Below are 26,477 nucleotides of genomic sequence, written 5' to 3'. Positions count from 1 at the left end.
AAAGGATGTATCCTCACTGGAAAGATTAAAAGAATCACCTCAAGTAGCTTAAGTTTAGATACCACAGAGTTCAGCATAACACCCTCAACTTCTTTCTAGTCAAAATGTTTACTCTCCTACAGGCAGATCTCTTATCTTGTCCCTATTTCAAGCTTGCTTTTTCTGCCAGTGAGCAAACATATTCTGGATTCACACACACTGATCCAAGCAATCAACCTCTGCACACGCTCCATCCCACCCCCTGACCCCAAAAACACCCCACACAAAATTCTTAATTACACTCTCGGTCACGGGTGTGACATGAGTAACAAGCACTGTCATATAGGGGGCATCCACTTGTAGTCTTAAGCATTCCTACAGCACTTACTGATGTTGTAACTGCACAATTAAGCCTAATTCTAACCAAATTTAAGCCAAGTCACTCTTACTCTGTTTATTATGCAGGCACAGCAAATCAGACTGATGAATATTAACTGAATTTAAACAGACTTTAAGCAGTGTAAAATGTGATGCATACTAGGCCAATGGATCACCCAATGTAAGAAGCCCCAAGCAATACCATATCAAGTACCGAGTAGAAATTAAAATCTTTCCTTTTATGAAATAATTTTCCCACCAATTAATCTTGTTTTGTTAATATTTTCAAAGACTGAAAAGAAATTTTTGTGGAGTGGTTTAGAGAAGATCAGGACATTAAAATACTTAATTGAACTTTCTGACTTTTGTCTGACAATATTTCCCCTATGAAAAGACATCAGTTAACAATAGGAAAAAAAAAAAAAGGCAAAAGTATTTTTAATACATTATACTCATACATATGATTTAAAATCTCAGAGGAAATCAAACAAAGCTTAGTTAAAAATGCATCTCAAATCATCTCATACGACTTTCTTCCTACTAATGTGCTGAACTGTTACGTTAATAGTCTACCTAAATGGTCTCCTAATCACTTAATAGATTGCTTAATAAAGGAGTAACTTCCATGGCTGTCAGTTAGTTACGTCATCAGCAGACATTTGCCATCCCTCAAACAGCAGCACCAAATCCAACAGCAAAAAATCAGACTACTTCAGGGAACTGGGGGAGCATGAAGGGGAAAAGAGAAGAAAATGAAATTCATACGGTTAGTATTTTGTATCACCTGTACAGACAGTATTTGATACTGATGTATAAGCTGGTTTCATACCAAGCTGGCTTTATCCCTCTGCTGCAAGTTTATAGTGCACTCAACTCCTTTTCTGAGCTGCCAGAAGAGGGTGAGAACCTGTAACAGATCTCACCATGAGTCAAATTAAATAAAACAGATAAAAAATTGTCTATTTCAATGGATATTTTGGAATTACGTTATTTCCGTATTGTCCCTAATATCCATTACTATCAGAACACAACGTCAGCTTTTGAGAGATGCAGATTTAAAGTCCATCCTGATAAAAAAAAAAAAACAACTTTGTTGCTACTTCTCTGAGGATCATGCAAACTGCAGATAAATAAATAAAAAAGAAAGAAAAAGTGATTACCTCCAACCAAATCCAGATGGATTCCAAATGCAGAAGTATCTAAGATGGGAGAAATGACTGAAAGAAGCAATCAAAGAAGCAGCTCTGACAGAAATTTGGCTTCATTTACTCTGTGACTTCCAATACTTCTACTGATGATGTGACTGACAGTAACTAGAACCTCCTGCAAGTTTTTTTACGTGCTATTAAGATCTGGGCCAGCTTCACTCAACCTTCTCTATGGATGTATGATTATCAGCGAATGCGATATGCACTCTGTCCACATCTCTTTCCATGCAAATGGACAAATCCTGTCCCCACACACCTTTTCCTTCTACTTGAACTACGTTTTGAAAGCTACATTGAGAACAAGACGAGGCCCCTGTGGGCACTGAATTACGTGCATAAGGGTCATTGACATCTTTGTTGCCCACTGATTTCACAGGACTTCTTCATTTCTATGTGCTTGAACCTTGAGCTCAAAGTACAAATCGTGTTCTCTGCCAACAAGAGGGCAAGAACCACTGTGTTAAAAGGTGGTTCAGTTGCACTTCAGGCATTGTCACACTGTCAAATTAGCCATACACACAGGACTCATGATTGAATCTGGATAAAAATATTGACATTTTAAACAAGCGGGTATTTTACTACTGATTTCACTGGAAACATATCTTTAAATCACCATGCTGTAACTTCAACACTTTCACTGGGATTTTTAAAATGAGAATGCATGTGACACTTACACCAGCAATCTGAGGATCTGCAAAAATGTTAAGCATTGCAGATCATAGTAGTAATATACCAGATTAAAACTGAATCCTTATGGCAAGCCTAGGTGCACATCTTAAAAGCACCTTCTTTAGAGTCTAAAAAAGGAAAACAAGAAACAAAGAGTGAGAAGGAAGAACTGTCTGCAGTAGCTATAGATGAAATTAAGCAGTGGCTATAACTCAATCCATCAAACTGTACTTGCCACTTTGCGAACAACAGACTTGTCAGGGAGCAGTATATCAACAGTGTAGTAAGCAGGTTACTTTTACTGGACTAGAAAGGGCACACAGTTGGATAATTTGGAACAGACTGTATGCTGATGCAAACCATTTCTCCTTCAAGACTTTGTCACTATCTGACAAGCACTGGTGCTTCTTTTCCTTTAAAAATCTTTTGCCAGATCATCTATACTTGCTCCCTCTCGTACCTGCACCAGAGCTTTTTGCATCTCCACTCTGAATCTTCTTGCCAACACAAAATCTAAGTAGCAGAAAAGGATCACTTTTGGAGCCCCAAAATAAAGTTACAAAACGCAGCCAGAATCATGACAAACAGACACCAGTTTTTTTACTAACTGCAACATAAACAGGCAATGAAAGCATTACTTGTGTGACTGCATGTCTGCCTCATCGGGCAGACAGAACTAAATCCTATGAAGTCTGAATATTGGGTGAGCAAATATTTATTGAGAGTTACTCAGCTGTGATACAGAAGGGGATTCATGGCATGGTGCATCTGGACTCCGCTCATTTTTTATGAGATAATTGAGCCACGGAATACCTCAAACGCGGCGTGACTGAAGGATTTGCCTTTTAAATTTAAAAACATGGAACGGATAGGAATTAAATCCGTCATGCCTCCATGTAGCACACAAAGGAAGAAGAATATAAATAAACAGGCAACCAGAATGGTGCAATAAGAACGGGATTAATCCAAGTGTGATTAATTCAATGTCAGATTAAAATTGATAGTGCCAGCTGTATCGGGTCCACTCTGCTGCATTATTCTCGCCTGTCATTTTTTTGTCCACCTACCTCCCATCTCCTTGGTGGATAAACCTGCAGGAGAGTTAATTGTCACATACATGGGTTTAATCACATTGTCCACAGCATTTGGGGGCCTTGCCTCCAGCGATCCATGACTAATTGTTGTGGTAATTTTTCAATCATTAACACTGTCACATATGCTGCAGACAAATCCCCCGGCACCCACTAAGGCCCCAGTGGCAAGAGGCACACGCTCCTCATGAAAGCTGTGTGCCCCGGCCCCTTCCCACTATCCCCATGGTGCAGCCATTAATACGCCATCCCTGCCTCGGGGAGCTAAATGGGAGGCAGCTCTGGGCTGCACAGCTCTCTGCTATTTCCTTTAAGGAAGGAGTGCTGTGAAAGGGGCAGGGGGAGATGAAGGGAATCCAGACTCCATCTGGGATGGTTGCTGGCAGGTCCCATCTCCACACGGCTTGCTTGCCACTTGTTTTCTATTGAGCTCGCGTGCTTCAGCAAGGGCCCTTTCTTCAAGTTTTGGCAGGATGACCGATCTCCATGGCAACCGCTGGGGCTCATCTGCTGCACCATGCTGCAGCCGTGCTCCTCTCGATGTGCCCAGCGGGACCTGCGACTCCGCCGGTGGGACAGGAGCTGCCCCAGGGCCCCGTCAGCAAGCTGAGGCCCTGCTCCATCACCACACCAACAGCGGAGGCTGTGTGAGCGCACACTCTCTTCCAGGCTCTGAGAATTAATGATATACATACCAGGTGAAACAAAAGGGTAAAAGCTTCTCTGGAGCTTGACAGCCAGATACAAAAAAAGCACACAAGCAGGTAAATTGCTGCACCGACAGACAAGATTAGTACTGCAGGAGCTCGGAGGGAGCTGCTAGGATTATGTAAAAGCGCTGCGGCTGGTCCAAGCTAAATGAAGTAACCCCTGAGCTCGGCTGGCAAAAGGCCCGGGGAAGGAAAGGCCGCGTTCCTGTCACCTCTGTGCTTCCATGTCATAGGCATGCCAGCCAGCCTGCTCTCAGGTATATGGCACCCACCTGCCAAGTATGCCTCTGAGCCTGGAAATCAGCACTCAGCCCAAGTGGCTCACTCAGGTCACCCCCTCACCACCTTGGTAACACATTAAGCCATTTTATGAGCCTGCTTATAGATGACACGTACCAGCATCCCCAAAAGGTTTGAATGGGGAAGAAAAAAAAAAAAGAAAGAAAAAGAAAAAAAAGATGCTATTTTGGAGCATCTCTGCTTTGAAGAGACCAATTTAGAACCAAGCGGCATTACAGCAGGCATCCAGGTGCTTTAGAAAATGCTGATAAAACATTTAATTATTGAAAGCAGTAGTAGCAGCAGTTCTGAGCATGAAAATGTAAATGTAGGTAAAGGAGAAAAAAAGAAAGAACTATAAACGAAACAAGGCAGGATTAAACAAAAGCAAGAGCCCCTGCTTGCTTGGAGTGAGGAAAGAAACTCTGGCTACTCTGAGGGGTAAACAACAACGTGTCAGGGTTGAGCTTCTGATGTGAGCCATTAAAAAAGCAGAGGGAGAGAGAAATTCCATCTTTTCTCTTTAGTTTTGATAGCCATGGCAGCAGCACTCTTATGCAACTGTTATGTAAGTTATGATGGGACCAACGCCACTACTTCTCCCCACAGGGCCCTGAGAAGCCAGGCTCCCTGGCCTCCAGGTGGGGATATCAAGCTCTCTTCTGCTTGCTCCTGACCTGTAGATGAGGTGCCATGCACAAATGCATGACAATCCTTTGCAGTTTTATTCATTTTGACAGCTCTCTCCCACCATCCGTGAACTAGTTTCTGTGATGGGGAACATTTAATGGCATACAACTGACTTCATCTTCCATGGGTTTGGTGGTTGTCTTCCCCTTCCTATCCCTGAGAATGCAGTTCCCTCAAAGCAAAAGAAAGGCTGATAACAGGTAAATTGTTTCTTACCTAACTTCTGCATGTAGCAAAAGCACTGTCATTACCGTGCTGTATCAGGTCGGTGTCACTGACATTAAAACTGCACAAAGTTTATGGACCTGCCTGGAGCTTGCTACACATGACAAAAGCTCCCAGCAATGGCAGATGGCATGTGAATCACTGTAAAGGCAATTAGCAGCTAGCTGCCAGATTTTGACGTGCTGGGGAGGACAGAGGGGGTTTTCTCTGCTTGGAGCAGTTCTCACCAAAGGGGCTGGAAATAGGCATTAGTCTCACTTTGCCCCCACAGAGTACTTGCAAGAGGTGTTGCTGGTTTTGAGGCTGCTGTATCACTAGGTACCTATAAGCAGCCAGCAGAAAGATTTGCAGCAGCAATAAAAACGCTGTCTTTTTACCTTGATGGGCACAAGTCACAGCTGCTGCAAGCTGGGAGCATTTTAAGCAGAATAAAAAAACACCTATGCAGCAAAGAACCACAGCCACCAAGCCAAGTGCTATGAAAACATTACAGAACACTGTAAGCAGTGATTGAAAATGCATCAAAACCCTCAAATGCTTCTTAGCAACAATGATAAATGGATTCTGGAACTGTTCAAGTTGGATAACTTGCAAAATGAGTTTGCATGGTAGACGACGGTCCTAAATTTTGATCAGAAAGCTAAAGCAGAACTTTTCAACGTGAGCCTTGTCAGCGTATATCTTCATCTTGAAGTCAGTAATAATATGAAAATGTCCTAATAAAATAACAGCCAGCAACGTCTCGTTTGTGTGGCTGTGGTGCAGACCTTGGATAACCTTGAAGCAGAGGACATCATTCTGGGCAGCCTAATAGCACTGCAACCAGTAACACTCAGGAGCCTACTAGCTTACTTAGGAAGCCCAAGGTGACAGCTTTCATCAGTTTTTCCTACACCCATTAGGTTCTTCACTCATTACAGGCCAGATCAGTGCTAGTTTCTGTGAGTGCTCCAGTGAGGATTCTTCTGTAATTTTATTTGCATAGTGCATGCTCAATAACAATAATCCCTTTTTTGGGGCTCCTCAGCACTGATGCAATTAATAGCATTATCTACAAAACCTCAGAGCCCCACAGCACAGATGTTCGTCCTCCAGAAGCGCAGCATCTGCTAACCGATGTAGAAGAAGAATCTCTATCAGCTCTCACTGGTGGCTGGAATAAGCAACATTAGCCACTCACAAAGGGCAGCATGCCTGTTCATATTTGATCTTCCCAAACCAAGCATGCTGGAATGTATTCAGCATTGGCTAGGTGATGCTGTCTTACAAAGGGACAAGAATCTATCCCTATCTATCCTACCTCTCATCAACAACCAGCTTCTCTATCATACTGCTCAGTTTCAGATTTCCACAGGGTCAAAGGCTGTACCTCTCTCAGAAGCCCACAAGCCCAGTGCTATGGCAGCCCTGCTGTACACTGTTCGCTATCTGCTTACAAGTCAAAGAATCACTCAATTATAGGGGCTGGAAGGGACCCTGGACATCAAGTCCAACACTCTCCTAAAGCAGCTCCTTACAGTAAGTCACACAAGAATGTGTCCAGACAGCTCTTGAATAGAGAAGCAGACTCCACAACCTCTCTGGGCAGCCTGTTCCAGTGCTCTGTAATCCTCAAAGTAAGGTTTTTCCTCATGCTGGTATGGAACTTCCTGTTCCAATTTGTGCCGTGTTCTACCATGCGCTGCACTTCTTCACAACCAGACTACTTTGTACCTCCTGACTGACTTCCAGGTAGGTATGACAGTATTTTGTAAGTGCTAATCAAGTCTGAAACAACAGCAGAAAGTCAATATGCTGTTACCTTCATTTTGTACGTAGATAAATTGAAGAAAACTGTGAATGTGACAAAAACGTTAAGCTGCAGCAAATCCTATTGAATACATTTAACGTAGATACTGGTACTTCCATGCAGTTATGCAACTTTTGTGCGGAAAAAAAACCCCACAAAACCAAATAAAATCCATTGTTAGCAGTAAGCATGCCTGTGCTCTGATCTTATTCAATGCAGTAAAACTGCACATACTGTATATAATTACTTTACTGATCACTAGAGCAGAGACAAAATGAAATATCAGTGTATAAAATTACATACCATTCTGCACATAGAAAGTGGACTGTTTTTCCAAAATAAAAAATCCACACACTGAAGAACCGAATTGAAGTACTATTAATTTTTATCATATATAGGAATCTTTTATAATAGGATTGGCTTTACGGATCTATCTGCTTTGGTATTTTGCCAGCTACAGAAACCAGAAATTGTAATATAGTAATACAGGTGATGTTTCAGCATAGCAGCCATAACTCCAGTAGTCAGTGAAAATCTTGTCACATGCCACATCCCCAGTTTGGCAGCATCTATTACCTATAATGTGACAAGTGAAATCAGTGTACTGTGGAATTCTAGATGAATTGGTAACAAGAAATCTCAGTGGGTTTTCCAAACCTTTAGCAATGCATTAATCCAAGTACACCAATCACATGTTACATGAAAGGAAAGAACAGTCATTGAGGAAAGAAGATTTGTGGCTATTAGAAAAAACCCTGGGGATCTCAGGCAGTCTACTCCCTGATTAGACTTTACTCAGTGTTTGTTTTGCTTCTTCTGACTTGGAGCTTTTGAAGTAAAAAAGAACAACAAAAGACAAGCCCAGCACTAGCAAACTTTCTGAGTCAGAAGATTAAAACATTCAGAAAGTGACGTAGGAATGTAAATGAACACAGAAATACATAAAGCAAAAAGTTATGTTCCAAGAGGAAGGTGACAAGATAGCAGTAATACTGTCCTTACTGAGAACAAACTACCAAAGGGAGCTGAACTCTTCCACAGTACATGTCAAGGTGGCACTGACACGCACTACAATTTCCCCTGCTGTAAAACAAGGCTAACAGTACAGCTTTTATTAAACAAACTAGCAAACAAAAAGCGACAGTTAAGGCAGGCCAATGAAAAATACCATACAACAGCACTGTTCTTACTGTTAACCAATGGAGGGCATCTAAGCAGAACAAGGATTAGTCGCATTTCCATCACCGAGGACAGCCAGAAGCACTGCTTAATTAAGAGATTAATTAATGGAATTATGTTATTCCCATATACCTAGATCCACGCTCCCCCTGGGTTCATCAACCAGAGGATTCAAATGACAGAAGCATTTCAGCAGCTGGAGAGGCTACAGTGTTAGCCTATCTGTACATTCACCTTTTTTCCAAGCTACAGAGTTTGTAAGAGATCATCCAAGTCTGGACTGGTGCCACAGCACCACAACACAAGGCAATTTACATGATGGCTAATGAATGGGGAGTGAGGAGTTTTTCAGTAAGGTAGGACTACGCCGCTGGGAGTTTCAAGTCTGTTAAGGGTAAGGAATAGTGAAAGAAGAATGCAAGGTCTCAGGAGAACATTGGTCTTCCATATATCCCCTTAAAGCCATCAGATTTCACATCCCACATTTAGTTTTTTGGTTGACATGTCTTTAGAAAAACAAAGTAAAAAATCCTCTGATTTCATATAAGAAACAAAGAAAAACAAAAACCAGGGGCTGACTCCTCAGCTTTTTACTCTGCTCCACTTACAGCTGCTCCAATGTCTAAATTTCAGCTGCCAAGGAAACACGAATCCATCTTCTTCACTCCCTGTTCTCACTGACACTCAACTCCTTACACTAATTTGTAATACAGTACTTTACCCCAATCCCACACTGAGCCTCTTCATGCTTTTTCACTCTCCCAGAGAAAGACATCAGCTCCCACTTAACACCTTTGCAGACATGGCAAGTAAGTCCACACAGTGGATTATCCAAACAAAAACTGTCACTCTACCCAAAGAGACTGAGAGTTGAGCAAGAAAGTCAATGGATCAGGGCTCAGACCCTCAACAGAGGTGTTCAATCACCATCTCAAATGCTTTTACTATTCAAAGCCACGTGTCTGGAAACAGGAGAAAAGCAAGCCCTGGGACAGACTTAAGCCCATTGAATTCACAGATTTGTACAGGTCTTCTACAGGTAGCAGAGAACAGAGCTTATGAGCTCACGCAGGTATGTCCCCTGCTGTCACACTTCCTTGACAATTTCCTCAGCTGTGGTTTGAAAATCATCTTGGGGCTGTCCTTCAGCTGCCAGCATACTTGCCACAATTACTCCTTTCTGCTATGAAGCCTTTTGGGTGCCTCCAGAGAGCCTGGAAAGGCCCTGCCAGCTCCATCTTGCGCAAATGTGAAGAACAGATATAAGAAATTACAGATTCAGTGCCCCTTAGTTCACCTTCCTTAAACTCTATCTATGAATTGTACAGCTGCAGAGTTTTGCCCTAACTTAAGGTGTATGCATTTTTATTCAAGCCCTGTGAAAAAAGATAATGAAAGGGAGGTGGGAGTAAAGAAGCAAAAGGGTCACTGCAGGGGAACTCCAGCTTTTTCATATTGGAGCCTTTCAAGGAAGGAGTTACTGATTTTCTCTTCCTGCTGAGTATCATAAGGCAGCAAGGAGGTCATTGCAGGGGAACACAAATTTGAGCTTTTCAAGGGAAGAATTAATGATTTTCTCTTACTGCACAGAATCACATCTGCAGGTGTGGTGGAAAGTAATGAAGACAAGAGGCTGGCTGTTGAAAATGACTGAAGGATCTGTGCTTTTTTGGGTGACTGCGACTGGACTTTTCCATCTCCAGGAACAATTATGCTAACTCAGTCTAAGAAAACAATGCCAACTTCCTCTCACAGCTGGGGCAGGTGTATCTGGTAGAAAACCCCAGGGCAATAAAGGTGATTGTGAATGGTTTGTTACATATTAAAGGGGCAGTGAACAGCCATATCTGTGTAAACACGATGTCTGCTAATATAAAATAACATAACATTTCTATTCTCCTGCTCCTACTCCCCTGTTCTTAAGACTCTGTGCTTCAGTGAGAGCCCCAAAGGTGACAAATACAGAACTACTAATGGAACACCACAAAAACCACTTCATCTTTTTTTTTTTCATTAAATTACAGTCTTATAATTACACTCCTCACTAAATTACAGTCTTCCTTCTCTTTGTCCCAGGTTTCTGTACAGGTCTGCTTTTATTGAGAGTATTTTGTATCAATTAACAGTAGAAAAACAGAAAAAAATAGAAACACTTTTTTGAGCTAGAAACAATTCTGGTCAGCTTCATGAGCTGTATAAACAAAGCAGCAGCTTGTTTCTTGCCCCAGCAGCACAGCAGCTCCTAGGGTCATATTTAAAGAAAACAGAAACTCATCAGTGCATCCCCGTCATCAACTGGATACTATTAAAAAGCAAGAAAGCCACGTATATGGCAGAAGACAACTCAGAGGACTCTGCAAAGGGTGCTACAACATTTGTCTAATGTTTGTTCACTCAGCCACATGCAGAACATGGCAAATGCTTATGCACAGACTGCTTGAGTTCATTATCGATATGTGAAAACTGATAGCAACACAAACAAAATACATAAATATTGTTTTAAATTATTGCATGATTAAGTGCACCTTTAGATGGATTACATGAATTCTAGCTTCCTGTAAATGCACTTTCTTAGTTCCTCCTGCTCATGGGCCTGTGATGCACTAGAGCTGCAATCTAGCTAAACTAATAAACCTCCTCTGAAAATGACTAGAACCTCAGATAAGTAACTTCAAGAGAACAGGCACAGGACAATCTGCCTCATGTGAGCAGATAACCCTTGGGAGAGCAGCCCTTCCTTTACAAGATGAACTTTGGTTTCTATTAAATAAACGAAAATAGCAGAAGCAGGGGCCAATACAGGAAGAATCTTCCTATTTAAGATCACCATCTTGTTTGCAATACAATAGCTTCTAGTACAGTAGCAGAGGGATTTTCGCAATTACTGTTTCTACCATAACACATGTGGCAGTATCAAGAACAAATCCTTTCAAAGATGAAAAAGGTTTGCAGTCAAGAATTTAACTGTCACTTTTGAAAGATGCTAAATAAGCCTGAACTGATGGGAGAAGAGGATTCCCCTCACTATACTTGTTTGTTGGAATAACTCATAACTTTTCAACCTCTACAGTTGAAGCTGAACTCCTAACTGGTGTCTCTTGCTTTATTTAAATGAATCCTATGAACTTTTCTTCTGTTACAGCCAGCACAGGTATTTTGCATCCACCACTTTTTGAGAAGAAAACTCAGTAAACTCAAGTTAGTTATTGTTTTTAAGAGCAGAAAAAGTTCTAAGCCATAATCTCAGCAGTAACCTCTTGCTTCTAAGCAAGAGGCAACAAGCCTCCTCCCTGAACCTCTCCTCCAGCTTGGCCCCCAAACAAGATCAGTACCAGATTACCTCCATGGCTACCTCTTAAATTCTACTTCTTGTTATATACAGAAGTTTAGTGGAATTATGACAGAATATTTAGGATCAAACTTATTACTGATGCTCACTACACAGTCATCAGACTACATAATTTATGGCATCTGTTCTGTTCAGGAAAAAGGAGACATTGCTGTAATATCCATTAGTAACCTGTCATGGTTATTTACATGGAGAGAAGTGTTAATACAGGCTGACATTTTTCCCTGATTTATTTCAGTTCAACAGCAAACTCTGCTTGTAACTAGTTGGTACACTACCTGGAAGAGCTGTCTGCAACCCCTAGTCTGCACCACGGAAATGCTCCAGCAGAACAGAAGAGCCAAATCTGCTCCAGATCTTTCCTTCCCTCTGGAAATGTCATCACCCCTTACAAGATAATCACTTCCTTCTAACACTTTCATGTTCAAATGCTGTATGTTTTATCTTCTCCTCTGTTCATAGAGATTTCCCTGTTGTGAACAATGAACTGCAAAGCAAATCAGGCCAACTGCAGAAGAAAGCAAGCAAAATTCGAGCTAAGTTATTTTTTATAATACAAGTCGCAAACAAAATCAGCAGAGCTGACTTAGGTACTTCTGTGAAGTCTGAGTTTATGGCAACGTAAAAGGCCATTCTGCTGGCAGGAGTGGTAACCAAACTCTGGCTCTGGAGTTGTTCTGTATTTGCTTACACACCATTCAAACAAATTTCCCCAGCCACAGCTCACACGTGTGGTTAGCAGTGGATCACGAGGTGCTCGCACACAGTCAGCCAGGCAAGCCAATCCTGCCAGCCTCTGGCCCAAACGAGGCACATGAGCCTGATGTCACTGCCTCAACCTACACACTGTCCACAGTGGCACGATCAGTGGGAAATCACCATTACATCTCTCAACGAGAGGTTGCACAACAGTTCTGTTGAAAGAGACTTGGGTGTTTTGGTAGCAGCAAGTTGGCTGAGTCAGCAATGTTCCCTAGCAGCCCAAAGGGCCAATCTACTCCAGGGTGCATCAGGCCCAGCACTGCCACTGGTAACAGGAGGGGCTGTCCCCTCTGCTCTATGCAACTGCACCTCCAGCACTGGGGGCAGGTCTGGGTGCCTCCATAAAAGAAGGGCATAAAGCTATTAGAGAGTGCACAAAGGAGAGCTATGAAGATGGAAAAGGGTCTGAAGGGCAAGTGTCTGAGGAGCAACTGAGGTCACTGAGTTTGCTGAGCCCTGGCAGAGGAGCTGAAGGGAGGCCTGATGGCGGCTGCAGCTCCTCACAGGGAGCAGAGGGGCAGCACTGAGCTGTGCTGTGTGTGGCAGCGACAGGGCCTGAGGGAACAGCATGGAGCTGCGTCAGGGGAGGGCAGCTGGGGGTTAGGAAAGGGTCTGCACCAGAGGGCGGTGGGGATGTGCCCACCCAAGTGTCCAAGTGCTGGAGTTCAAGGAGTGTTGGGATAACAGTGACAGATATGGTCTGATTTTTAGGTGGTCCTGTGTGGATCCAGGAATTGGACTCAGCGGACCTTGTGGATCTCTTTCAACTCGGGCTATTCTGTGTCTATAAATTATATGACACACAAAGGCTCCTTTCCACCAACAGTTACCCCCTATAGACACATGCCTCACAACTCAGTGACATGAAGATCTTGATGAATGGTACCTGTTGGAAAAGCCGATCATCCATATACTGTCAATAGTTTGTTATTTTCTTAAAATGTAAAAGAGTATTTAGCCTCCAACACTCACACAGGAGAAGTGAATTCATTCATTCCATGCAGCAGCTAGAAATCTTAAAGACAAGAAGAGACGCACAACAGGAACATCCTAACCAAAATTTCTCCCTCCAGAAATAAGAAATTAAGTCTGTGTTTGCGATCTAGTAACGAGAAATACTTCCTAAAATGCTTGATATAACCTCAGCTGAATTGAAACTGTCTCAGCTGAGTTTTGTGTAACAGCCAGGTACAGTTAGCAGCATGCCAGTAAAATCTCCTCCCCACGCTCAGTTGGGTAGTTCTGATAAATGTTCTGCGAATAGCAAAAACGAATATTGCAATGCAACAACAACAACAACAAACAACAAAAACACCCATGGGGTATCCTAGCTTGATGAGGATATTAGGCTCATTGGACTAACTCCGAGCTGATTAAATCCAATCAGCATTCATCAAATAACAGGGTGGTAATTCAACAGTATTATTTGGCAGTATTTTCATTTGCATAAATAAAGGCAAGGGAAACACCTTCTCTGTGCTATAAATTGTTGCTCTTCAGGTTTCCAAGAGTAGCGCTTTCTTCTTCTTTGGAGTTGTTTAATAAACTACACCATTTAGCCTTCTCTTGTGTGTGGCACTCAGTGCCTCCCTGCTGGATCCCATTCACATCACAGTGAATTACTAAACCTTTAATTTACTTTTGATTTTAAAAAAATTGAAGGGAAGGAGAGGTAATGCATACACATGGGCAGAGCGTTTTAAACGCAATACAAACATTTGAAGATGATACTATGCATTCTATGAGATAATTTTTTCTTTTTTAGATTCCAAATAGACTAAAATCATGTTCACATGCTAGAAAAAGCTTTCATTGCTAGATGGAAAGAAGTACCATGTGCCAGACAATCAAATAACCACTCTTGCTGGTTTCAAGATTGATGTTAGACTGAGTTAACACTTCTCCACAGACGTTTTTGGGCAGGAGAAAATGAAGCATGAAGACAAAGTAGTTTCCTAAATTGCAAAGATAAGGAACATAAATTTTATCTTAAAATGTGGTCTTGCACCATGAAAGTGAAATTATTCTCTAAATCTATTGACAGCACTACTCAGCTGGCAAAATCATATGAAGCCACAAACTCAAATGGCCATCCAAGTTCTATAATAACCACTCACTTCAAAATCCAATCCTCTACTTACTTCCCCACAAAATATCCCTGCAAATAAATAACACATTTCCCAGAAATAGGTGTAATAGAATTGTCATAAAATGGAATACTACATTTGTTCATTCTACACAAACACGCAGAGATTGAGAGTAAGCTTATACTAATTCTTCTGAAGAACACCAGCTCTAACATACATAATGAGTCTGTCAAGGGTAATAAAATCAGAGAAAGCAACATTTCAAAAATTTTATGGGTTCCTTCTGGATGAAAAACTTGATGAAAAAACAGTTTCAAAAATAGAGCTGTAAATTAAGGAGGAGACAACAGGCAAGTTTTTTGATAAGAAAAAGGGAAGGGTGGAAGAAAGGTATTTTATTACACAGTACTCACATCAGACTTGGTGGTGTAGCCATGGGTAATGGGTTAAGAGAAAGTAGTAAGAAATAAAACAAGTACTTTGATCGACCACAGCATCAACTCTGCGCACCTCACCTCTACGTTCCTGTTTATCAAGGCAGGACCAAGACTTCCTCCAAGTCAGCTCAGAAGAAACCAACACAATTGGCTTCTTCTGAATTGGCAATCTTCAGGTAAAAGAAGGAAACAAACTCCCCCTGATTTCTTCTTTCAGTGGAAAGAAAGGAGATAGAAGAAATAGATTTTCTGCGTAAGAGTCAATCCAAGTCAAAAATACTCTTTAGGAACTCAAACCTTTATGCTCCCGAGAGTCTGGATCACATATGAGAGGCAAGAGGGCAGTGGGTACAAAATGTGCTGGGAAAATTCCAGTTTGATATAAGAGGGAAAATTTATACTGTGGGAATAATTAATCATTGGAATAACCCGTCCAAGGATACAATGGATTCTCCAGCACTTGATTTTTGAGATTTAGCTAGACAAAATGTTAGACAATCTTGCCTAGGTCTTGGTTTCAACATGAAAGGTTAGACCAGGTGATCCCCAAGGTCCTTTCCAACCTGGGCTTTTCTATACATTCTATGTCTGCAAAAACTTTAAAAAAAAATGCTTAGGTGCAACTCAAAAAAATAAGGAACAGTGCTTTATCAATTCCCTTTTCTGGACTGCAACACAAGCAGAGGCTTAAGCTTGTGATCTTGAAGGAAGCTGTCACCAACTGTTATCACAAAGAGGTTCAAAAAGTGGCTGATATTTCTGACGCCCCTGCCTATGGGTGACTCTTTTCCAGTCAAGAGATGCGCAGTCAACTAAGAGCAGATAATTTCTCTCCCAACCCCAACAAACAGCTCAACTTACTTGCCAGGACCTTTACACGAGCCAGAAGGAGGCTGAATCACCACAAATTTTGGGGGGAACTCGGGTCCTCCATCCTATTACTTATTCCCTTTTAAACTTATCAGCAGTATTTCTGACATGCATTTTTCTGGATGTGCCATGACCACACAGCTGTGGGTATCTGTACAAAATGTTGTACAAACATTCAGTAATAGCTTTTTCTAAAAACCTACAGCTCCACACCAGCTCTATATCTGATCAGCCAGAGCAAAATTTCAGTGGCTGCCAGTGGAGTATCTCTGGAATTAAGCAGCTCTGACAACCTGCTATTATGTTTACACTGGGCAGGGCAGACCACAACAAGAATGATAATAAGCCACATTTGTCTCATTTTCTATTTATTTGGTCACCCGTTTTTTGTCTCTGTGAGTATATCACATACATATAGGTAAATACATGGATGTGCCAATGTAATCTCTAGAGTGAGACGAAGGTAACTCAGAAGTTGAGATATAAACCTTCAGCTTGGATTCAGCTCACATTTCTATCACAGAGAGCAGTCACTCAAACCCATTTGCTTCCTCATTTCCCATTAATTTCATTTAATCTGAAACACTGATGGCTTTACCTTCAGTTACCTGCCTAAATCAGGAGAGGAGGCTCCCCCTGCAGCCAGTCACAGAAAGAGGCTGCCGGTAGCGTGATCCAGAAACCCTGAGTCATGCCTTCAAAGTATGGTGGTAGACCTCCTGTCTCTGTGGCTATGTAAGCACTGTAGAAAATCAGACTTTCTCGCTGAGGCAGCTAACACCATTGTCTACAGTATGCATGCATGTGTGTCAGTCTCCTGTGCTCTTCAGTTTCAGGCCATAAAACAGGGATGATGACACTTCCCTATCTCATAACCATCTCGGGAGAACAAGCACAGAAAAGACTGGGAGACATCCAGGTACTGCAGCAATATGGTTGCATAGGAGACAGACAGTGACCTAAAAAGAACAGATTTCAAACACTGAAAGGTTTGTGATGGGGAACTGTGAAGCTTGCTCTGCAGACTTAAATCTCTTTGCTGGTACGTACTGAGTGGGAAGAACTGCAGCCCACCCAGCATCCCCCATGCTCGTTTTTATCCCATGTTCTTGGGAGGCTCCAGCTGTTCAGGACAGCAACAGACCTCTGCAACTTCAATTTCACCTTGAAGCATTGCAGAAATGTATTTTAAATGCATTATGTTTGCCCTTATACGCTCTATCCATATACACACATACAGTTCTAACTATTTCAAGGTCCCCACAGAGAGCTGTTAGCATAGACAGAACATGGGTCTGCATACTATTTAAGCCACATGCACCATCTGCTCCAAAATTTTAATGTAATTTACCAGGCAAAAGCCAAACAGGAAAAAAAAACCTGCTAGATGAAAGATATTAAATTTCCCCTTCCCCAAAACACCTCCTGCTGATTGATATATGAAACCAATTCACCCTTAAATAAAATTGGATTTAAGAATATGTTCATTAAAAAAAAAAAATCAACTCCCCTCTATGTCAAACAAGGTAACACTGACATAATTTTATTACTAATTAATTACTAATTTACTGCCCATGAAGACTGTCCGAACCCAATAACCCCTTTGCAAAAAAAAAAAAAAAAGAAAAAAAAGAAAAAAGGAGTGGGCAGAGTATGTCCTTAAATATGTACTTAAAGTTGTTAATTCCCTTCGTACAGTTTTGAAGATCTTCAATAAATGATTAAAGAAATATTTATTTGCTGCAGTGTTACAGCCAAGCAAGTTGGACGTGTCAAGACGTGGATTTGGCTGAAGGTGGCAGCCCTGGGCCAAGTACTGCTTAAATTTTGGAATGAAGTCCTGCTGCTGATCAATAGCAAGGCTTCCAAAAGCAAAACAAGCTTACATGTCAAGAATCAGGTTTATCCAAGGAGTTCACTGATGACAAATAAGCTTCCACCTCTTAAAATAAAAGTAACGATATGCAAAAGCTGTGGTAAACTCCTTTCTTTCTGTTCAACAGTGTTCATTCACAGTGACATTTAGCCAAGGCTGACAATTTCCTCTCTTCATGGAAAGCATACACAAAATTGATAAGTACAGCAGCAGGGAAGCTGCCTTTGTTATAAATTCAGGATATCACACACAATTTGAAGGCCAGGACTGCACAACAGTTTTTAAAACTGTAACTGTATGCAAACTGCTGACATAAAGATCTCATCAGGGCCTTACTGAAGGCCCAGGACCTACTCATTTCCTCACTAAAGCCATGACCATCTCCTGCCCATACTAGGGAAAAAATGAATTAAAAAAAAAGGGAGGGAGCTGTTTCTTAAGATTGTAAACACCAATGTTACTTTCTGATGTGGAAGGAAAAGAAGTGTATATGTGCCACAAAAAGGTCTTACCAGCTCTTCCTACTGATAGGCTAAATATGGCTGCCCTCACAATTTATAATCCTAGGAAACAAAACACCAACCTGAGCTCATACCCAGAACCAAACTTCAGTGCTGCCGAACACCCAGCAGTGCCCAAAGGGTTCATCTCCCACAGTTCTCATGCAAAGCCTTCCTTCGTTTTTCAACTTAAGGCTCATTAAAGGTAAGTAGTGCAAAATGAATGCTAAGAACCCTCAAAAAAGCGAAAAAGAATGCAAACTTTTTATGCTGGTGTATAAAAACACTGTATGCCCACAAACTGAACAGTAGATGTAGGCCTCCTATGATGAAATCCTGGAAAAGATGCAGGTAAGAGTGATCACAAACATATGGATCAGCTCCTACACAGGAGGTGCCTGTATGATAGCATCCTTTGGCCTGGGAAGAAATAACTAGCAAGAGTTACAAATCGCAAGTGGCATAAGCAGGGGAAAGAAACTATTACCCACATGTCTCTTCTCATTGTAACTGGTAGATCACAAGGTCAAAAGAAGATGCTGTAGGTTTCCTGGGACTCAGAATAGCACTTAACAAATTAATGGAAGCAATAAAAACAAAAGTATTGTTTTCACCTCAGGAAGCTGAGAGCTGCGAGCGTGTATCAGAACATCCGTGTCCTGTTTCACTCTTTAAGCATCTGCCTGTGATACCGTACAAGACAGCATACCAGGACATGTCCAACTTAGGTTTGATCTGATATGCCATCCTGGGGTTATTTCCCTGAAGAATATCAGAAATTCAGAAACACATGAAGAGAGCCTTACTAAAAATTATGGAATTATCCTGTCTCTTTTTGTTTTTTCTTCAATTGGGAGATTTTTTGTTTCTTGGTTTGTAAGGTAACATTGAGTTGTCAAATGTTCATGTTTCTGTCCCAAGCTAACATACTCTGCAACAGCGAGCACCAAGAACATTGCCATTGATTTCAATCAGCAAAGAACCACACCCTAACTGCTTCCAATTTCACAGGTACCTTTTTTCCTTCCCCATCAGAAACATTGGTGTTTACAATCTTAAGAAACAGCTCCCTCCCTTTTTTTAATTCAAGCAACACAATGACCACAGCCTCTGAGTAAGCAGCATCCCGTATTCAAAAGTTTTAATCACGTAATTCCACACAGATCTGGGAACTTCAGCACCCACCAATGAACACAATATTTGCGAATCCTGAATGGTAAACTCCTGCAGCACAGAAATAAATACCTTATGTGATGTTAACTGACATTCATTTCCTCATCTCCTCTTCACAAACCAAAAACTGAGAGTACTTGCTACTATACTGTGAAGTTTCTGTGTTTTTCTGCTGTTATCCAGAATAAAAATAACTTTGCTTTATATTAAAAAGTGTCTACAACATTCCTATCAAAGCCACGTATGTAGGCACAGTTTAAGATGAAAAAAGAGCACATAAAAATGAAAAAACTACACAGTAAGTTAGATTTTATACTTATCAAATACCAGATTACAATAGTGATCCCCCATGTTCACATTACCATATAACTGTTCTACTTCAGCATTGTCAGCCTTAGGGGAACATGTAACATCAATCCCTACAATTCCATGCATCTTTGCAGTAAGTGCCTATTTTTTCAACAACACTATAAAACAGTCACAGGGTGCATGTGCTACTTCTTCTTTCAAGAATAGTAAATATCACCGTTAGAAATAGTAAATATCTCCATGTTCCCATTTGGCAAGAGGAGGCTTCCCTTACAGCAAACAAGATTATTTAGTAGCTGAATTGGCTTTACTGCAAATGCTAGTTATGCTGCCTAGCAGATTTTATTTGCCAGCGCACACAGTAAGGCAACTGAACCTTTACTCACTGTTAACACAAATTCAGGATGGTTTAGATGAACAGACCATCCCCACTATGCAGTGAACAACTAAGAAAGAGGCTTGCTACCCCTCACTGAGCAAATCCTAAATTCACTTAAAAATTAGAAATATTAGTGAAACTTCAAAGGTGGTGTAAAACACTGTGGAAGTTGCATATGATGTATGGTCAGGTTGTGGTTGGACTTGGTGGTCTTTAAGGTCTTCTCCAACCTGAGCAATACTACCACCAAAAAAAGGGCTATTTTGCTTTGCTGCCTCTCATATTTTGGTTCTTTATCACATCTACACTGTGCAGATCTATGTAGAAACTAGAAATGTAGTGTGTTAAGAAGTATAGAGGGAGAAAAAAAAAAAGAGAAGCCTACAGAGTACCTTCACAGACCTCAAAAGGAAAGAGCACAGCAGGTCAACAGGTAAGGCAGAGTACTTGCAATACATTTAAACAGATTCACCAGTTTTTCCTTATCACAAATTCATTTCTATTTACATGTACTAAATGTCTTTATCACATTCTATTTAAAAGTGGCTAAAAGCAAACAAAGGTTCCTTCATACACTTACTAAAGCATCAGAAAATTTAACAAAGTACTATTATTTTCTGAAAATAACTTAACAAATTTAGCACCAACTCCATAGAGGCATTAGAGCAAGAATGGAATTCTACAATTAACACTAAAAATCTGACAAACAATCTGTCAATATCATCAAGATTTGCAGCATGGGGAGGGTAAGGGTCACCCCAAAGAACTACAGAGAAGATGAGGCAGGGAGATGTCACTGCAAGTGGACTTTTGGTCAGCATAAAGAAACAGCTCCTCATGGTCCAACATCCCAGCCCCGACGCAGGGCTTTGTCTTGTAATCCAACCACAAAGCTTCATCAGTCCTTTGTTATCATAGGTATCCAACTGAGACAGGGGAGGTTTAGGTTAGATATTAGGGGGAAGTTTTTCACACAGAGGGTGGTAAGGCACTGGAACAGGTTGCCCAAGGAGGCTGTGGATGCCCCATCCCTGGAGGCATTCAAGACCAGGCTGGATGTGGCTCTGGGCAGCCTGGTCTGCTGGTTGGCAATCCTGCATCTAGCAGGGGGTTGAAACTAGATCATCATTGTGGTCCTTTTCAACCCAGGCCATTCTATGATTCTGTGATCTAAGAAACAGAACAAAACTGGGAAATAAACAAGTAAATCAACTGTGCTGGCTGTTTAAATTACAGCCATCATCAATCAACAGGCACATGCACTTCTGCTCTGACTGATTGTTTCTGATTGCCTTACAAACCACTCTTATATCCACAAGCAGTAACAAAAAAACAAAAAAGGGAAGTGAGGATTTTGAAGGCAAAAGCTATCTTCCTTTCCCTTCTAAAAATATTTTCTCTTGGAATGAAAAGTCATGCTTACTAGCAAATATTATATTACAGAAATGTATTTGAACAGTGTATCAAGGAAAAAAAAACATAAAACAAAAATCCTGAATGCCAAGATATGAGAAATATTATGGATGACATAAAAAAAATCAAAATTTCTGCAAAATCATCAGTTTATTTGCCAGTTTTTATCACCAAGCTGTGCAGTACACCATAAAAAGATCTTTCTGTATTTACCTGGTGAACTGGCACACCAGTGAAATACTCCTTCAGCACAAGGCTAGCCATCCAAAAATGAGTAATGTTTCTTTCATTCAGCCCCACGGAGGTGTTTTCCAGTAGAGTCCTTGAAGAGACTGAGATGCACACAGGCAATCTGCAATGCCTGTCCTGGGCATCTGACAAAGGAGACATACAGAGCAGCAAGGTGTAGGCACCAGCATTTAGTCCTTCATAAAGGGAAATACGTCTGTAGCATGAGCCACAGCACTGAGGACAGATGTTAGACAACGTGATACTTATCTGAGGTAAAGGAAGTTTGTTATTAGTGAACAATCTGTAGGAGAAGAAAACACTAGTGTTCCTCCATAAATAGATTACAGACTTATGTTACGTACTCCTGAGTAGCCCACCCTGCTTTCCTTTGTCTGTAAATATCCATTTATTCATAACAATGCTGCCTCTTATACAGGTGAACAGGCAGTATTTGGAACAAATGCTGCAAAGACAGAACTGTTTGGAAGCCACAGGCCTCCTTCCGAAGTTTGATATATCTCTTATTCCTTGTTGATCTGCACTGGTTTGAAACTAAAAGCTTTAAAATTAAAACTTTGGTCTTTCAAAGGCTTGAAGGCACGAGACCAAAGTAATAGTTAATACCCACTGATTGTGGAAGCTGGAAGTGCTAGGGATGTTCCAAACGTAGCAGATAAGAAACTGTTCAAGCGTAAGATGGTTTTGAAGAACACCACAGTCCTGATAGCAAAAACAGATGAAGGAGATAGGAAAGAATTTTCACCTTCCTCGTTTTCCACAGAAAATCCTCTTTCTGGATTCCTGCTTTTGGGCAAAGGCAACTTGCTGCCACAACACACACACTCAAAAACCTACAAGTTAATAAGAGCAAACTTAGCTTCACCATAAGCAGATGCAACTTGCATGCCAGGAACCTACTGGGGTTTCAAACTGTTGTAAAAAAAGATAAAAGAAAAGAATGTTCCATGCAGCAGAAGACAAGGAAGACTTACACAATGGAAAATGTGAACTACCTTGTCCACATTGTCACTTTAAAACAAATAAGCTGTTAGCCAATACAAGTTATGACCACACTTCTTCCTCACTTTCAGCATACAGATATCAGTGCTTCAGTAAATGAGATTGATATGCATTAGACTCAGCTTTAGTAGCTGCCTATTTTCACAGAGTTACCAGAGGGAGTAGAAAAACAGAAGTGTAGTGGCAGAAAGTGCAACTCCTTTGAAAAATATCTTGCTAATAAAGGAATCTTTCCTTTTTCTGCTGCTGTTTCAATTAATAATACAGTCATTCAAAAGCTACAGTTGAGTTATTAAATTCATGTTTTCTTGGACAACTAGAATTATGATTAATATTTAAGAGAGTTTTGGTGCAGGAGACTAATTTTCAAGGCCATAATTCAGTGGGGGGGAAAAACTGCTGAGGCACATTAAATTGAAAACACTGCCTGCTGTAGAAACCTGCCTGCTGGCATTTCATGCACATTCATTCACATCCAAACATGTCCAAACACATTCAGTGGTGGTTTAGAGGCCACAGTTTAGCTCTCCACCCATACATCAAGGGAACCTAAACATAAGAAGGGAGCAACATAAAAGCTTTAAAATAAGAAAGCCTGGCCATTAGCATACTACATCTGATCAAAATAATATTACACAGTAGCCTTCCACTTCCGAAGCTGATCAGAACCTCTATTGTGTTTACCACCTCATGAACCTGAGAAAGATCATTAGCTTAAGGCATTAACACAATGGGGAGAAACTCCAGAGGTGGATTCATCTTTTTTAAAGGGAGATGATCGCATTAAATATATGCAAACTGATGAATATAAGCAGTGCCAAATAACTGGGGCGTTTATTGTTACTGTACTTGGACCAAGAGAAAGAATTCAGGGCACGTTAAAATACAATAGATCAGCAAATTAACTGCAACAAAATCAAGGGAGTATACCATGACTATCTGAAAGTATGCTTGTAAGAATTACACAGATCATATTCCAAAATGCTCCCACACTCAATAAATAGTACTGAAAGACACTGAATGATAGATGCCTGAGTGCTGCCCTGTGCAGAACTGACTACTGTCTGTCAGTCAGTGAGAAAACAAGTATGTTAGATTTTCACTGTGAAAATAATCAGAAAAACTTATCAGTTTCCCCTCTCTTTCCTTTGTACTCATATGTAAGTTTCAGAAAGCAAATCACCAGGTGACATTTCTTTGTAATAATTCCAATTAAAATAAATGATGCTGCTCTTACAGCAGTTTACAACCACTGCATTAGTAATGAATCTGAGGATTAAAAAAATGAAAGCTAAAAAGCACCCTACCTTTACCCAGCAACCAAATAGCAATATGAAAGAAGTCACTTTTCTCTTTCTATACATTAGAGATACAGGAGCACTCTCATATTCTAAATACTAGGGGATGTTATTTGATTATAAAACTAAAATCTTCACTGTGCATGCACATGACTCCCCTTGGAAGAAGGAAAAATGCACACCCCGATTCATCAGTTTCTCTTTTAAAGCCAAGATCCATCTGTCCCCTTCTTGCACAAAGCCAAAGCCAAGCTCTCTGTTTGCAGGCTCAGGCTCACACACTCAGAGGTAATGCTCAAATCACAGCATGCAAGCTCTGCGTTCCACCTGAGGACTATTTGTGGCAGCTGCTAACAGAGATGCCTGCACTCACCGGGAGAGAAGGGGGCATTTCAGGCTGTGAAACTGATTGCACTGGAAGTGTTTGCTAATAGAGATGTCAAGAAATTAAAGGAGTTTCAGTACCTGAGTTAACCAGCTGTTGTTCCATGACGCCACAGCCCAGGACCTCCAGCCATTCTCCTTGGAAGTTGATCTCCATCTCAAAGGAAGGGTGAGTAAATGGGAAGTAGCAGTCTACCCATCTGACTTGCAGTCCTGTAGCAGGTTTAAAAAATAAAAGATGTATGCATAAAAGGCCATCCCTCCAATTACCCATAAAACTCACGCTTCAACTAATGACACCAATTACAGCAATCCAGAGAAAAAAATTAGCAAACAAACAAATTTACAATACTTGTGCAAGGTGATAAAACTTGTGGGGAAAAAAATGACCATGTCTTTCCTAATATGAAAAACACTTTGTGCAATTCAAGCATCCTTTGAAACCAAATCAATCATTTGTCAAACTCTGGCAACCACCTGGCATAGAATGAAAATGAGCCAAAATCTTTGGAAAGTCAGTGATTTTGTTGTTCTCTGTACCAGCATGCAGTTTTTTCTGTGAGGAGAAGGTGCTCAAGTCTTACATTGGCGAGGCAAGAAATTTTTTTCATCAGACACTGCTTAAAATACATAGTTATTCTTTCTGCATATGTTTAAATACGAAAATTAAAAACAGATCAATGCACACAAATACACAGACACACATTTACAGCATTATTAAGGTATGCTCTATGCAAACACAGGCAGAGAACTCCAGACCTCAGGAGATCCCAGGAGCCTTAAACTTGGTGAAGTGCAGGAGCTCCCCATACATCTGAAGTCCCACTGAGCAGGGATGAGAATCACCTGATATCGCAGAGCGGTGGAGCCAGAAAAGGGCAATTCTGCACGGCTGCCAAACGCAGGGCTGTTGTCAAAGCTCTTATTACAACTGATGGGTTTTAGTTCTTATAATCGTTTACGGAGCATTCTTACCCTGAACAATTTTCTGTAGCCATTAAGTACAAGGAAAAACTGATCTCAGAAACAAGAGACAAAAAACTGGAAGATAACTGAACTGCTCATTTTCCAGGTAATGCCTTAACTCCAAGATCATCCCTCTCTTCAATTAAGCCAAATCCCAATCAGTGTAAGAGTTGTTGACAATTATACAGGCCCATTCTTTAAAACAATGGGCAGAGACGAGGTTCCTCGGGTGAAAGCAAATATTAGCGCCACAGTTTGGTCTGAGGGGCTTTTTTTGAGGATCTGTTTCATATAAGGAACTTAAAACGTGCAATTGCAAGATTTACCTAGAGAATTTTTCCAAATTAAAACATTTGCTGTAGCCTCAAGAATTAGATTTCCTTTGATCATTTCCAAAATGTTAAATTGGTCTACAGAAACAGTTACAAGAAAAGCAGGTATGTGCAGCCTAAAGTGACAGTCACAAAGTATTTTTCTAGAGCTAATGAACTTCCAAATGGAGAGGCAGAACACATTTGGAAGAATAAATACAGTAAGACTTCCAAATTTTCTTTCCTGCCTTAAAAATCAACATCAGGATTCAGATTTATTTGAATCTTCTTTGATAATTTTACACGCAGAATTCAGAAAATTGAAAATATTAGCAATTGTACCATTCATAACTGCACTGTGACTTACAGCCACCACTTCACTGCTTTTTATGTCCATGTAACAATGAAAACAATGAAAACATTGCACAGATGTAAACTGAAGCATATACAACCATATGATACATGGAAAACATGTTTTAAACTTTCCTAACTTTATACAAATGCTTGTAATCCTGGGGCTGTAGAAGCCATCATTCACCGTAAAGCACCGTACACAAAATATTTCCATTTAATTTGCAAAATTTGCAACTGCAGCAAGAATTACATTGAATATTTAAATAGTTTGATGTTCAGAAACAGCATTCTGAGTGTAGTTTTTTTTAATCTAATTACTTCAAAATGACGCTCAGGAGAAAAAAAAAAAGCATTTCTCTGCTCTTTATTTTTAATTAAAATAAATTTTAAACAAAAGTTTATTTTGAGTATTAAGGCAGATAAGTACTTTTCTTAAGGGACATTTGTTTTCAGTGTAGTAAGCAAAAAAGAAAAAACAAACTGAATATGGCAAAACAAATTCAAAGGAACAAACTCACCTTCATTTTGCTCTCTAAATTAACAGTGAAGCCCCATATGATG

The 26,477-nt window shown here is 40.6% G+C and overlaps 1 protein-coding gene across 4 annotated transcripts in view; it reads right to left on the bottom strand.

Annotated features, from left to right (window-relative positions):
• FARS2 (phenylalanyl-tRNA synthetase 2, mitochondrial) overlaps nt 1–26,477 on the bottom strand; it is a 230,918-nt gene that overhangs the window by 138,776 nt on the left and 65,665 nt on the right. For all 4 annotated transcript variants that reach the window (XM_048938478.1, XM_048938477.1, XM_048938480.1 and 1 more), the window contains one exon: nt 24,367–24,498. In XM_048938478.1, coding sequence (XP_048794435.1) covers nt 24,367–24,498 — 132 coding nt within the window. The remainder of the gene's footprint in view (nt 1–24,366; nt 24,499–26,477) is intronic.

The sequence above is a fragment of the Lagopus muta genome, chromosome 3, assembly GCF_023343835.1.
Source record: "Lagopus muta isolate bLagMut1 chromosome 3, bLagMut1 primary, whole genome shotgun sequence".
Lineage (NCBI taxonomy): Eukaryota > Metazoa > Chordata > Aves > Galliformes > Phasianidae > Lagopus > Lagopus muta.
The sequence above is the reverse complement of the archived record's forward strand: the minus strand, read 5'-3'. Positions and strand labels throughout refer to the sequence as shown.